This window comes from Saccopteryx leptura, chromosome 6 (genome assembly GCF_036850995.1).
Source record: "Saccopteryx leptura isolate mSacLep1 chromosome 6, mSacLep1_pri_phased_curated, whole genome shotgun sequence".
NCBI classification, from domain to species: domain Eukaryota; kingdom Metazoa; phylum Chordata; class Mammalia; order Chiroptera; family Emballonuridae; genus Saccopteryx; species Saccopteryx leptura.
The window spans coordinates 191,446,393-191,462,422 of NC_089508.1; the positions used below are offsets into that span (position 1 = coordinate 191,446,393).

At 44.3% G+C, this 16,030-nt stretch overlaps 1 protein-coding gene across 1 annotated transcript in view; it reads left to right on the forward strand.

Moving 5' to 3' along the window:
• BAIAP2L1 (BAR/IMD domain containing adaptor protein 2 like 1) overlaps positions 1 to 16,030 on the forward strand; it is an 81,518-nt gene that overhangs the window by 21,355 nt on the left and 44,133 nt on the right. Inside the window, exon 2 of the mRNA XM_066342315.1 lies at positions 7,100 to 7,175. Coding sequence (XP_066198412.1) covers positions 7,100 to 7,175 — 76 coding nt within the window. The remainder of the gene's footprint in view (positions 1 to 7,099; positions 7,176 to 16,030) is intronic.

Here is a 16,030-nt window from a genome sequence, read left to right on the forward strand (position 1 = left end):
ATTTTTAATTTTTTTTTTTTCAGAGACAGAGAGAGGGATAGACAGGGACAGACAGACGGGAATGGAGAGATGAGAAGCATCAATCATTAGTTTTTTGTTGTGCATTGCAACACCTTAGTTGTTCATTGATTGCTTTCTCATATGTGTCTTGACCGTGGGCCTTCAGCAGACCGAGTAACTCCTTGCTCGAACCAGTGACCTTGGGCTCAAGCTGGTGAGGTTTTTTTTAATTTTTCTGAAGCTGGAAACGAGGATAGACAGTCAGACAGACTCCCACATGCGCCCTACCGGGATCCACCCGGCACGCCCACCAGGGGGCGACGCTCTGCCCACCAGGGGGCGATGCTCTGCCCCTCTGGGGCGCTGCTCTGTCGCGACCAGAGCCACTCTAGTGCCTGGGGCAGCGGCCAAGGAGCCATCCCCAGTGCCTGGGCCATCTTTGCTCCAATGGAGCCTCGCTGCGGGAGGGGAAGAGAGAGACAGAGAGGAAGGAGAGGGGGAGGTGTGGAGAAGCAGATGGGCGCTTCTCCTGTGTGCCCTGGCCCGGAATCGAACCCGGGACTTCTGCACGCCAGGCCGATACTCTACCGCTGAGCCAACCGGCCAGGGCTAAGCTGGTGAGTTTTGGCTCAAACCAGATGAATCTGCCCTCAAGCTAGTGACCTCGGGGTCTCGAACCTGGGTCTTCCGCATCCCAGACCAATGCTCTATCCACTGTGCCACCGCCTGGTCAGGCTATATAATTCATTTTAAAATTATGGTCTGTCACTCCACAGAAGTAGAGGGGGGGGGGGAATGCATGAGAGATACGGACCAGCTAGAAACCTGGTGAATAGCGCCTGTAGGATCCCAGTGGCCTGTTGCTCAGCATTTTGTGTGGACTAGCTCCCCGCCGAGTCCCCAGTGCTGGTGAGATTGTGCCATGGAACCAGCCCCTCCTCACGTGAGAACTGGAGAAGGTAGACCGGTCAGGTTGCCAGTCATTTCAGTTCAGTCTAGACTAGCCATATCCTTCTCTGAATGGAAATAACACATTCTGGTTGAAACGAGTTTGGCGAATTACCCTCCCTGCCGGGCAGTAACTAGTGGAATGCATACTAAGCTTTTGTTATTGGGTATAATAATAAAACAGGGCTTCCTGGCCTGTTACTACCTTTTATAATTTATTTTGTTTTTATACTTGGTATCCTAAACCCTTTACTCCTGGTTTAAATTAAAATGGGGTTTGTTCATTACTACTAGTGATTCTCTCTAACTGTTAGTAGGCTCTGTAAAAAATTCAGGTCTTCACAAGCCGTGATACAGCCTGACCTTTGACCCAGCTGCTGTCCTCTCCCCAAAATATGGGACCCGTTCAGTTCACAGACACCCACTGCTGCGATAGAATCTCACAGGTCGCGGAACACGAGGCAGCACTGCTCTTCTGTTTCTGAGTTTAAACATACATGTACTTCAGTTAAAATCACTAAATGAATGGCCAAGAGCCAGCATAGAAATGGATTTTCCACTGTTCAAAGAGGCCAGATTTTTTACAGGGGAAAAATTTCTGTAGCTAAACCTAAATAAGAAAGAATTGACGTATATGTTGAACTTTCCAGCTTAAAAACTCTTGTATTTATTTTCTGTGAACTGATTGTACTCTCAAGTCTTAAACATTTTTTCCCCAGTAGAATCATTTTTAGATAGTGATTTATGCTTGATGTTAATTTTTGAAAGTTATCATTAATTCATTGTTGTTGACATTTTTTAGATAAGTTATATGTCACCATTTCAAGAATTATAGAAATACATCAAATTATATTTTCCCCTTATTTGAATACACTAAACTAAGAATAATCTTAAGACAGAGCAAAGATCTGGGCTTCTTCTTGTGACTTCTTATATGCTAGAAGACAGGGCTAGTTCTGCATCAGTTTCCTCATATTCTTGCCATCCAGACTCAGCCTCATAAGATTATTGTAAGAATTTTAAATGAGGCCCCAGCCCGGTAGCTCAGTTGGTTAAAGTGTTGCCCCAACATGCCGAGGTCTTAGGTTTGGTCCCCAGTCAGGGCATGTACAGGAATCAACCAGTGAATGCATAAATAAGCAAAACAACAAATCATAGTTTCTCCCTCTCCCTCTCTCTGCCTTCCTCTTCCTCCCTTCCTTTCTCCCTCAGATCAATTAAAATTTTTTTTTAATATTTTAAACCTAGCTTTATTTTTTATTAAAACTTATATTCTTGCCTGACCTGTGGTGGCGCAGTGGATAAAGCATCGACCTGGAAATGCTGAGGTCGCCAGTTCAAAACCCTGGGCTTGCCTGGTCAAGGCACATATGGGAGTTGATGCTTCCAGCTCCTCCCCCCTTCTCTTTCTCTGTCTCTCTCTCCTCTCTAAAAATGAAAAAATAAAATAAAAAAACATATTCTTACCCTCTAGACTTGGTCTCATAAGATTATTGTAAGGCTTTTAAGTGAGATATTTGAAAAATAGTTTTATCTTTTCATGATAAAGTAACCATTTTCTAACAAAATTATTAGATTTTAAAAATGTTTGAAATCTCATATATTGCTGGTGGGAATGTAAAACACAGCCACTCTTGAAAATCATGTGGCAGTTTCTTATAAAGTAAAACATATCCCTACCGTATGGCACAGCAATTGAAATCTCAGGTTTATCTCGGAGCTATGAACGCTTACAGTTACACAGAAACCCATTATGTGTGGTTGTCCTATCTGGTTTATTTGAAATTGCCAGAAACTGGAAACCAACCCAAATGTGCAGTGGGTGAAGGGATGGAACTCGTGGTACCTCCTTACTACGGAATACTTCTAGCAAAAAAAAAAAAAAAGGAAAAGGAGGAAACTACTGATACACTCAACGACTTGGATGGTACTTAAGGGCTTTAAGCCAATCTCAAAAGGGCACATGACTCCGTTTATATAACATTTCACAGTGACACCGTCATAGTGGTTGAGATCAGTGGTTGCCAGGGGTGAGGCTTGCTGGGGGTGCTGTGGCTGTGAAGGGAAGAGGATAGAGATGTTTTGTGTTAATGGGACGGTTCTGTGTAATTGTGGTGATGGTTGTACAAATCTGTATATGTGATAAATAGAAACACTGCCTCTCTTTAAAACAAATGAGTGATACAGAAACTGGTAAATCCAAATGAGGTCTGCAGTTTAGTTAACAGCGTACCAGTGTCAGTGTCCTGGTTTTGATACTGTGCGGTGGTTACGTAAGGTATCCTTGGGGGGAGCACACAACAGAACTCTCTGTGCAATTTTTACAACTCCTTATGAATCTTAAACGATTTCAGAATAAAAAGTTCCAAACAAGGAAGTTGAGGAAAGAGGTAGAAGGAGCAGCCGGGGGTGCAGGTTCCGAGTTCAGGTGCAGAGGAGGCCTCCCGTCCGGCAGAGAGGTCGCGAGGCGCTGGCTGCGGGCTTCGCGGCTGCGGGCTTCGCGGCTGCTGTCGTGAGTGAGGCTCGTCAGTTGGCTGGCTCGCCTGACACAGGGTGAGTGGACTTCAGTGCAGCATGGGAGACGGACCATGTGTTATTCTACCCTTTTGTTATGAGAATACGTTAAAATGGTGGCAGAAGAACTTTAAAAATACAACACAAAACCCTGTCAATCCATAGTGTAGAGACCTGAGAAAGAAAATTATCAGTTGACCAAAGGCCTAAAGAAATTTGGGGCGATAGAGAATGGGTAGAGGAGTGGTAACTCCCCTGAGAAAACCCGCGGAGCAGAGCGGAGCCGAGCACTGAGCCTTCACTCTGCAACAGGAGTTGTACAAGGTCGTTCGACTGCCACCTTCCCTTCCCGACCCCAGCCACCACTGCTGCCGGCTGACTGGAGATTTAACCTCAGTACACCGACTGGGAAACACCAGCTGAGTAAAACGCAGGGATTCAGCAAAAATCAGCTCAGTAAGCCCTGGCGGGTTGGCTCAGTGGTAGAGCGTCGGCCTGGCGTGTAGAAGTCCCGGGTTCGATTCCTGGCCAGGGCACACAGGAGAAGCGCCCATCTGCTTCTCCACCCCTCCCCCTCTCCTTCCTCTCTGTCTCTCTCTTCCCCTCCCGCAGCCAAGGCTCCATTGGAGCAAAGATGGCCCGGGCGCTGGGGATGGCTCCTTGGCCTCTGCCCCAGGCGCTAGAGTGGCTCTGGTGGCAACAGAGCGACGCCCCGGAGGGGCAGAGCATTGCCCCCTGGTGGGCAGAGCCTCGCTCCTGGTGGGCGTGCCGGGTGGATCCCGGTCGGGCGTATGCGGGAGTCTGTCTGTCTCTCCCTGTTTCCAGCTTGAGAAAAATACAAAAAAAAAAAAATCAGCGCAGTAAACTGTGGAATTCCCAACCCCCTTCCTGACTGGGAAAGTGGACCTCCTGGTGGTTGCCCCTCCCCCCACCCACCCACTGATTGGGAATTAGAAACATCTCTGGAATGACCCAATGGCCTCTGGTTACTGTTGCATGGCCCGTTTGTCCTCAGCTGACCTGCTGTCCGTCATTCCACATGAAGCCTGTGAGGCCGCAGCCACCCTGCACACGCACCCACACCTGCAAGCTTCCAGCCAGCATTTTAGGGTTTTCTCCTAAACCCCAATTGATCAGGGGCAGCAGGCAGTTGAGGAGACCCTCCAACACAAGAGACAGGTGGATACCAAACAATGAGAAGAAATAAATGAGGGAGGAAGTAGCATGGGGAACTGGAAGAAAATACCCCAAACTACAGTTTATTAAAATAAGAGACAATATTGCATCCATAAAACAAGAACAAGATGCTTTTAAAAAGGAATAATCAAAAATATTTGACAGAGCCCAAATTGAAAATATATCAAAAGTTTTTAAAACATAGGTGAGTTGGAATGTAAACTTGAGGGTATCTGTCAGGGATATAGAATAAAAGGTGGAAAATTGAGAAGGAAAGGAAAAATCCTTGGAGAATAATTCCAGGAGGTGTAAAGTCCTCATCAGAGCTCCATAAAGAATGAAGAGATGAGGAACTACACAGGAACATTTTTCAATCCTGAAGCACATAATTTTCTCTATAAATTAGGGTGTTTTGAGTGCCCAGTAAAATAAATGAAAAAAAATACCTGCACTGAGACCGACCATTACATGGTTTCAGAACACAGGGATAAAGAGAAGGCTTCCAGAGATAAGCTCCCTCCCCCCCCAAAAAAATATATATATAGAAAAAAGAAATGATGGCCTATTTCTTGATAGCAAAACGGGATAGTGGAGCAGCATCTTTAAAATTCTAAGAAAAAATCACTTCACTCTCTAATACCCTTGCCTGCAAAATGTCAATCAGATGTCAAGATAAAGGTAATTTCAGCCACGTGGGTACTCAGACTTACCTCTCACACATCAGTTCTTAGGTCATTGGAGAGTGAGCTCGGGTAAATAGGAGTAAAAGAAAAGAAGATGTGGAATCCAGTTCATGAGACCTCTAGTCCAAGGGACCAGAAGGGGACACGCAAAGCCAGCAGTATAGCAGGGACACTCAGGCCACACTGAGCTCGAGGACGGAGAGTCCTTGGAGGAAGTTCTGGCGGGGGGTGGGGGGGTGAGGTGGATGGAATGGCAGATTGGCTGACAGCTTTGTGTGTTTGAAGAATACTATTGGTAGGCTCTGTCGATAGATCCCGACAGAGTGTGTGGGGAAACTTGAAGGTAGACATACAGAAAACTAAGCATAGGGTGAGGAGGTATTGAGACGGTTGTTGTTCCCAGGAGAAACAAAAAGGCTGGACCAGGAAAGGAACTGTAATCCTCAGTACATTCCTTGCTTTGTTGTAGTGACCAATATTTACAAAGTAATACCAAACCCTGACTATTGACTTACCGGGAAATTGCCGTTTAACTGTGTGGGAAGGACCGGGGAAAGGAGAGCGGGGTGGGGTGAAGAGCCACGTCCGCACCTCCTGCCGCAGAAAGCCTGTAGTTACTGCCCAAAAGCGAGACGTTAGACTACTGCTTAAAATGAAGGCCATAAGTACGAGAAGAACAGCATAGTTGGGAGTACTCTTGGGAGTAAGGCCGGGGGTGGGAGAGGTAAGGGGGGGGGGGGCATTGGTAATGAGCCTTTATCACTGTTTGACAGTGGACCCTTTGTCTCCCGAATAGCCTGTGTCAAGTAGCTGCCCTGTTGAGTGTTGCTTAGTTTTTCATTCTTTTTATCACCTGGTCGTCTCGGGAATGTTACACATTTTGGGAGAGGGGCTGAGGAGACTTGAGTAGTCTGGAATGATTGATACTGTGACGTGAAGCTTGTGGTTCGTAGGTGGAATAAATCTATTCAGTCACTGCGTGTTTGCACTCAAGTCAGAGTCCCTTAGGAATGATTCCTGTCTGGGCTTCAGATTTAGGATATTTTAAATTTAGACTAACATTCTAAATAATTGCCTTATACTTGTCATAGCATTTGTCTCTAAGTTTATGAAAAACGTGACATTTGCAGAGAGCTGTGGCACCATGAAAGCCATGGGGCGGGGGGAGGAACCACGTGTTCCCATCCACTGCTGTGCACGGGACTTCGTGCACAGTGGTTACCCTGTAAGTACCGAATAAAGTGGTTACTGGGGGAAAGCCAGTGACCACCTAAAAGCAAGTATCCTGGAGCTATCAGCCACGCTCTCCCCCACCCCCTCCCCTGGTAGTTTGGCACAGGCAAAATGAGATCTCTGGGAAATTTCTGCCTAGGTGACAGCGGAAGCATTGCCCACGTAATGAAATCCCCACCACTCGAATGACAACCAATGAGCTGCTTAAACCCAAAAAGGCGGCACCAGCTGATGGGCTCACAGCCCCTGCGGGGTCTGCTTTGCAGAGACAGCCTGTCGGCTCCTCGTTCCGTTGACAGTCAGATCTAGGCGACCTGTGGGCAGTTAGAAGACAGCCCGGGGTCAGGGACACCTAGGGAGGGCGAGCACCCTGCCCCGTCCACCAGGAAGGAAGGGCTCTCTTCACTCTCAGGTCAGTATCCATGACCTGTAGGCTGTAAAGCCAAGTGTGCACAGGCATCCCGGGCTACATGGTCAACCATCTAACGTTACTGGGTCTACTGTCCGCTTACTGTATTAATTCGCTTGTTTTGTTTGTTTGTCAGAATGTTATGGAACAATTCAATCCGCGGCTACGGAACTTAATAAACCTAGGGAAAAATTATGAAAAAGCTGTTAATGGTAAGTCTTTCTGTTTTCTAAATTTATAAATATAGAGCACATATAAAAGCCATTCAGTAAATAGTTTACTTAATTATTTTTAAATGCTCAATATTGAATTTTTAAACTATCTTGAAATTGGTGGAAAACATTTACAAATAATTTAATCTACAGAACTTTGCAATAATAGGATGTTAGTATATTTGAAATGAGTAAATTGAATAATAAGCTGCTGTGAGTTATGTATTTTAATTATCAGATCATATTTTATTGACTGATTTGAAATGGTTCGATCTTTAATATCATTGCCATAAACATGTTTTCTTTTTCAACCTAAATATTTATGAACTAATAACATACTTAAAATATTTATGTTAGTATCCTGCAGCATAAGAAGTATTCTCCTTTTATTTGTATAGAAGAGTTTCTTGCCTTAGGATGTATGACTTTGGATAGTAACATGAGCAGTAAAACTCTAGCCTGAATGGAAAACCATCTAAAATAAGGGTTGAACTTAGATTCTCAATTTAGAATGAGTGCTTTCTTTTAAATGAATGTGAACATTGGCTGTTTTCTCTCTTTGAGAACCAGAGGTGTTTGCTAGTTTGAAGAGGTTTCATTTGAGGAGGCTGACACGCATCTACACATGCATTTTCCTACTTAAAGGTGAATGTTGTCGATAATCACCTTAAAAACTTCAGTCACCAAATTCTAACATGGTCAGAACGGTTTTCCCTTGGTAGCAATCATCAGCCCCCAAATACTCAGGTCCTGGTTCACGAAGACCACCGAGGAACAAAAGTAGAACACTTAGGTTTCTAATGGTTAGATTTGAAAAAGCCTTCAGGTCAAGTTTTATGTCTTTTCTATCTCTCTGGTTTTTCTCTCTCACCATGCCCGGCCTTTGGGTGTTCCCTCTTGGTATTTTGAAAATACACTTGTGGCCTCACACTCCTTCCGCAAGAGCATGCCCCAGATTGGGGGGTGGGGGGTGCTGACCTGCCTTGTGATGATGGGTGCCCTATTGTTGCAGTCCTTGGAAAAGCAAACTGCTTATTTACTTCTGGATCTCTGTGCTGTTTGCCAGACGTTTCCAGTGTCAGGAAGTGAACCAGGCCTGGGATTGGTTCTTCCTCGCCCTCCTGCAGTATCAGTGACTTCGGGGACTTCTGCGGGTGCCCCTCCCGCTTCCGAGGAGCCAGCTGACTGCCTTGATATGACGGCTTAGTCACAAGGCTGCAGAGTCATGGCTTCCGATGCCCCTGTGAAGAAAATCATCGTGACCTGCAGTGATTTTTTTTTTTCTTCCTTTCTAGCCTTTGTGCCTCTCTGGGGCAGCGTTTTACAAGGCGACTCAGTGAGTAGCCTGCCGCTTAGCCTCCTGCCGAAAAGGCTTCTCCCTGAGGGTGCTTGTCACTTTAACACCCCTGGGGGACTATTCAGCACTTGGTAAGGTGTTTCCAGAATTTCTGTAGACCATCTGGTCTTTTCACTGAAGCCATTGAGAAATGTAGACAAATGTGTGAAGTCCTTGGTGAGGATTTGTAGGACGGTTAAGGATGCCAGGTGTGCAGTCAGCAGTGAGGTTATAACTCAGGGTGACATGCGCAGCTAAGGAAGAGCGTGGGACGAGCAAGGTCGCTGGAATTGGAGCCGTGGGGATGGCAGGTGAGCAGGCAGGAGGCCTTGTAGGAGCTGCGCGAGTTGACGGATGTTAGGTTTCAGCAGGCAGACGGCTGCGTCCGAGTACTTCAGGCAGAAAGGCCAGTATCCACGCCAGGTGAGCACGGGGGAGAGACTGTTGGGGAATACTAAAATATGTGGTGGAAGAGGGTCAGATTATTAATGCATTTCAGTGTAACATCGTAGGGAACTGCCCGAAACATGGAGGCTTAAGACAACAATAATTTATTATTTCTTAATATCCTGTAAAGGCAATGCCGTTCTCTGGACCCCTCGGTCTCCCCCCTGCAGACATAGCAGGTTTCTTGAAGAGCGCAAGCCCCTGTGGGAGTTAGACTTGCTGGTACCTCATTGGCCAAAGCAAGTCACATGACCAAGCCACCCATTCATGTATAGGGGCTACACAGGCTGGGAACTCTGGGAGGTGTGATTCATTGAAGGCCGTTATGTAAAAATCTGTCATGAATTCTGTGCAGTGTGGGCTTACTGTTCCAGCAGTAGGAAGCCCTTGAAGGTTTTTGAGCAAAACTATAGCCTAATGAAATCCTATTTTAAGGAAAAATTACCTGAGAAATATATACGTAGATTAGACTGATGAAGTACTTGGTCAGCCACTAAAATAGCACTAATATGAGAGTGACCTCAGCATTGTGGCAGAGTAAGAAGACTCCATTGTTTCTCCTCTTAAATTTACAAGTCAGAGAGCTGTTAACAAAGGGTGCCCCATTCAACACCCAGACACCTGAAAGAGTCACGCGTGGGGACAGCTGCAGGCAGGCCTGCCACCGCTGCTCCAGCTGGCACGGCAGCTGAGCAGGAGCTGGGCAGCAGTGTAAGAGCTCCTCTCCCTGAAAAAGGATCTCCCTTCAGTGTTCCTCGTCACAGCGGAATGGGAGAGGTGGCCAGGAATCTGTAGATAACACGGTGATGCCGACAGCCGTGACTGGGAGGGGTCGGGCAGAACCACGAGATCGCAGACATGCCTCCTCTGCCCTACGCACTCCGGCAGAGCCTGGTGAAGCCAAAAACACAGCCGGAAAGGGAGGTGGCTCTGGGAGCTTACAAAACCATTTCCCCACCGCAGTGGTGGTGCCCCCATAACCGAGGTGAGCTGGTCACAGAGAGGACACCGTGATCCCAGAGATGCAAACAGTGCAAGTAAGAGAAAACAAAAACTTGCAATATAGCACCATCTACTGGAAAAACAAAGTACCCTACCTGTCAACCTGCTGCACTGTTGAAGCACAACAGTATCTAGACAAGAGAGCACCACCTCCAGTGCTCAGGCAGAGAAACAGCCCTTCAAATACCGGCAGCAACAGAGGCAACGTGGAAGCATAGCAAAAAATGAAAACTTCCCCGGAAACCAACTCAAAGTCATGGAAGACAGTGATTTAAGTGGCAAAGAACCCAAGATTGCAATTATGAAGAAACTCAAGAATATACAAGAAAACCCAGAAAAGTCGTTTCCTGAACTCAGGAATAAAAATAATGGAAAAAAAAAAATGGAGTACTTCACCAAAGAGATTGAAACTATAAAAAAAAAGAACCAAACAAATCCTGGAGCTGAAGAACTCAATAACTGGAATGAGGAAGGCATCAGAGAGTATTGGAAATAGAGCAGTCCAGGTGGAAGAGAGAATTAGTAAACTCAAAGATATAAACCTAAAGAGGAGCCAGGAGGAAGAAGAGAGCTAGGAGTTTAAGAAAATAAAAGGAAAACCTCGACAGGGACTATCTGATGACACTGGAAAGAGCAACCTGAGGGTAGTGGGTGTATCAGAAAGAGAGGGAGAAAGTGCGCTCAAGGAAATAATTTATGAGAACTTCCCAAGCCTCTGGAAAGAACTGCATTTTAGAATAGAGGAAGCTAAGAGAATATCTAATTATGTCAACACAAAAAGACCTTCTCTAAGATATAAGTTACTCAAACTGTCAAAAATTAATGACTAAGAATTCTCAAGGCAGCCAGGGGAAAAAAAGTACTAAACTACAAAGTAAACTTCGTTCGATTATGATCAGATTTCTCGGTAGACACGTTATAAGACAGGAGAGAGTAGAAGGAAATATTCAAAATATTGAAAGAAAATAACCATCAGCCAAAAATAACATATGCAGCAAAGCTATCCTTGAGCTATGAAGGAGAAAGAAGGTTTCTCCAGACAAATAAAGGCTGAGAGAATTCGCTACCACAAGACCTGCATTACAATAAATGCTAAAAGGAACTCTTCTGCTGGGAAAAAAAAATGTATGAAAAACTTTGAGTAAGATAATTAACAGGGCTCTGGCCAGTTGGCTCAGTGGTAGAGCATGTGGCAGTCCCGGGTTCGATTCCTGGTCAGGGCACACAGGAGAAGTGCCCATCTGCTTCTCCACCCCTCCCCCTCTCCTTCCTCTCTGTTTCTCTCTTCCCCTCCCACAGTCAAGGCTCCATTGGAGCAAAGTTGGCCTGGGCTCTGAGGATGGCTCTGTGGCCTCTGCCTCAGGTGCTAGAATGGCTCTGGCCACAGCAGAGCAACGCCCTAAATGGGCATGTCGGGTGGATCCGGGTCAGTTGCATGCAGGAGTCCGTCTCTCTGCCTCCCCACTTCTCACTTCAGAAACCACCCCCCCAAAAATTAACAGACATTGAGAGAAAACTGCAAATCTTCAAAATAAGTTATTAAACACTTACAATATAAAGGTTAAAGGGGGGAAGGGACATTAAAATAACTACTACAACTTGGTTAATGAATTAACAACATAAAAGGGGAAAATTTATGGCCCTGGCCGGTTTGCTCAGTGGTAGAGCATCGGCCTGGCGTGCGAGAGTCCTGGGTTTGATTCCCGGCCAGGGCACACAGGAGAAGCGCCCATCTGCTTCTCCACCCCGCCCCCTCTCCTTCCTCTCTGTCTCTCTCTTCCCCTCCCGCAGCTGAGGCTCCATTGGAGCAAGGATGGCCCGGGCGCTGGGGATGGCTCCTTGGCCTCTGCCCCAGGCACTAGAGTGGCTCTGGTCACGACAGAGCGACGCCTCGGAGGGGCAGAGCGTTGCCCCCTGGTGGGCGTGCCGGGTGGATCCCGGTCGGGCGCATGCGGGAGTCTGACTGTCTCTTCCGGTTTCCAGCTTCAGAAAAATACAAAAAGAAGGAAAAAAAAGGGGGGGGGGAGAATTTATGACAAAATCATAAAAGGGAGGAAAAGGACTGATCAGTTACAAGTGAATGAAAACAGGCAATCGGAAGAGAAAGGACTAGTGTTCGGATGAGGTATTTCACAACCATAAAACAGAAGTCCAGCATGAGGCCATGAAACATACAAAAAGGAAATGAGAAAAAAAAATCATAGAAACTGCCTAACTAAAACAGCAGACAGAATCACAAGGGAGAAACAGAGCAACCAGAAATGAAAAGATAAAATGGCTGCAGTAAGTCCGCCCTTATCAGTAATCACCCTAAATGTCAATGGACTGGACTCACCAATCAAAAGGTAGAGCAGTGGAATGGATTAAAAAACAAAACCCAATTATTCGTTGCCTGCAAGAGACTCATCTCGGCTCCAAACAAGAACATAGGCTCCAAGTGAAAGGGTGGAAGTTGATACTTCAATTCAAGTAAAATGCACTCACTAAGGAAGCAAGAAAAACGACTAGAAATCAGAAATGAAACAGAAGTTAACAATGGATACTACAGAAGACTAAGAATTATACCAGAACACTGTGAAAGGCGGTATGCCATCAAATCTGGCAACCTGGAAGAAATGGTCGTAGTCTTAGAGCTATAGAACCTTACTGGGCTGAACCAGGTAGAACTGGAAAACCTACGTCGTCTGATTACTGGTAAGGACATTGAAACAGGAATCAGAAACTTCCTGAAAAATACAAGTCTGGAACTGGATGGCTTTCCTGGTGAATTCTACCAATCATTCAAAGAAGAAGATTTACTACCTGTCTTCTCAAACTTTTCCAAAAAATTGAAGAGGGAATACTTCCTAACTCATTATATACATAGAAGGCCAATATAAACGTGACACCCAAACCAGGCAAGTTCAGCACAAAACAAGAAATTACAGGCCAGTATCTATGATGAACATAAATGCAAAAATTCTAAAGAAAATAGTACAAATTGAATACAACAATACATTAAATATATAAGACATCAAGATCAAGTGGGGTTTATTCCAGGGATGCAGGGATGGTTCAGCAGCTGCAAATCAATCTTGTACAACACATTAACAAAATAAAAGCTAATCAGATGATTATATCAATAGATGCAGAAAAAAGCATTTAGCAAGATACAACACCCATTTATGATTAAAATAATAAAATGGGTACAGAAGGAAAGTAGCCCAACATAATGGAGGCCCTAGATGAGAAATGCTTAGCTAATATACTCAGTGGTGGAAAACTGAAAGCTTTTCCCCTAAGATCAGAAACCAGACAAGGACGCCCACTCTTGCCGCTGTGATTGAACGTGGTACTGGAATTTCTAACCAGAGCAATCAGGCAAGAGAAAGAAAAGGCATTAAATTGGGCATGAAGCAATAAAACTGTCACTATTTGCAAATGACATGACTCTATCTAGAAAACCCTTACAACTCCACAAAAAATCCACTGGAAACAATAAACATAAACAAGTTGCAGTATCAAAACAAATATACAGAAATCTATTGTGTTCCTATATACTAACAATAAAATACCAGAAAGAGAAATAAAACAGTTCTATTTATAATTGCAACAAAAAGCATGAAATACCTAGGAATAAACTTAACAGAGAAGGCGAAGACCTGTACTGAAAACTACAGTACATTGTTGGAAGGAATTGAAGAAGATACAAAGAAATGGAAAGGTGTTCCGTGTTTGTGGGTTGGAAGAATTAACATTGTTAAAGTGGCCATATTGCCTAAGTCAATACATAGACTCAGTGTAATCCCCATCAAAATGCCAATGGCATTTTTTCACAGAAATAGAAAAGTACTCAAATCTGTGGAACCACAAAAGACATCAAATAGCAAAAGCAATGCTGAGGAAAAAGAACAAAGCTGGAGGTATCACGCTCCCTGACTTCAAACTATACTACAAAGCTACAGTAAGTAAAACACTATGGTATTGGCAGAAGAACAGACACGAAGTCCAGTGGAAGAGAATTGAGAGCCCAGAAATAAACGTAGACATATATAGGCATCTAATTTTCAACAAAGGAGTCAAAAATATACCGCCGGGAAAAGGAAGTCTCTTGTATAAATGGTGTCGGGAAAACTGAAAAGCCACATGCAAAAGAATGAAACTATACTATTATCTGATACTATGCAAAAAAAATTATCCAAAAAAGGATTAAAGACTGGATGTAGGACCTGAGACAATAAAATACATAGAAGACAACATAGGCACTAAATTATGGAACTTGGGTCTCTGAGGGGTTTTGTGAACTTGACTCCATAGGCCAGGGAAGTAAAGGAAAAAATAAATGAACGGGACTACATCAAACTTAAAAGCTTCTGCATAGCCAAAGAAACGATCAACAAAAATAAATGACAGCCAGCTGATTGGGAGAAGATATTTTCAAACTATATAAAAAATATAAAGAACTCCTACAACTGAACTACAACAAGAAAAGCAATTGATCAAAATTGGGCAGAGGACCCAAACAGACCTTTTTCCGAGGAAGACATCCAGGTGGCCAACTGATAACAGGAAGCGATGCTCAATGTTACTAGTTACAAGGGAAATGCAAATCAAAACACAATGAGATGCCACCTCACACCTTAAAGACTAGAACTACCGTATGACCCACCAATCCCTCTTCTGGGTATCTACCCCCCAAATTTGAAAACGCTTATTTGTAAAAATGTGTGTGCCACTGTGTTTACTGCAGCATTATTCATAATAGCCCAGACACAGCAACAACCTAAGTATCTTTAGAAGATGATTGAATAAAGATGTGGTACATATATGCAATGGAGTACTACTCGGCCATAAAAAAATATGAAATACGCCTGACCTGTGGTGGCGCAGTGGATAAAGCGACGACCTGGAAATGCTGAGGTCGCTGGTTCAAAACCCTGGGCTTGCCGGGTCAAGGCACATATGGGAGTTGATGCTTCCAGCTCCTCCCCCCCCCCCGTCTCTCTCATCTCTCTCTCCCTCCCTCTCTCTCTCCCTCTCTCTCTCCTCTCTAAAAATGAATAAATAAAATTTAAAAAAAATATATGAAATACTACCTTTTACAATAACATAGGTAGATCCTGAGAGGATTAGGCTAAGTGAAATAAGTCAGGTGGGAAAGGGCAAGAACCGAATGATTTTGCTCGAGTGGAATACAAACCAAAAGCAATAAACAAACTCGTAAGTACAGACAACAGCTGAGTGTGTGTGGGGCGGGGGGGGCGGTGGGGGGGGAGGACACATGGTGACACATGGTGACGAAAGGAGACCAGGCTTCAGGTGGTGAGTACACACTGGAGTAGATAGATGTCATATCATGAAGTTGTACGCCTGTCATTTATATCATTTTATTAACCCCCCAAATTTAAATAAATAAAACAGAACTAACAGGCTTCATTTCTTAAAACAATAAGTGGTAGAAAAATATCTTAATGTGTTCACAGAAGGGGCCAAAGTTATGAAAATGTTATTCTATTTATTCTGGATAAGTTGTATGATTTTTTAAAGTTAATTCAACTTTATCATAAAAACAAGGATATTTTACTAGACTTAAGAACGTTAAAGAGTTTCAAATGTAAGTCAACAGATAATGAAAAATTTCACTTCCATGTGTGGGTTCAAACCAAAAATTTTGTTTAAATATTGTGTAATCCTGTCTCCCACAAATTTGTTTTTCAGCTTGTCAGTGCCTTGGCAATTTAAAATCTTCATACTGAAATATTACATATATTAACTTGACAGGGTACTGGCTTCAAGCTTGTTTTTAGGTGGAGTCATCTCTCTTTCAGTTCTCAGGCCAAAGAGTCAAAAAAGAAACACTGTAATTTAGCTGAGGAAATGCGGTACCTGAGCAGGAGGGGTGTGGACTCCCTCTGACTTGCCACTGACCTGGGGATATCTCAGACTATCTCCACTCCCCTCCCCTCGGTGAAGCAGGATAACATCACTGACCCAGGCACTGACCCCCGTCAGTGTTGTCGACTGCTAGACAACTTAAGTGTAGTGACTTGGGAAGTCTACATAAATGCTACTTATTGTTCTTTTTTAATGG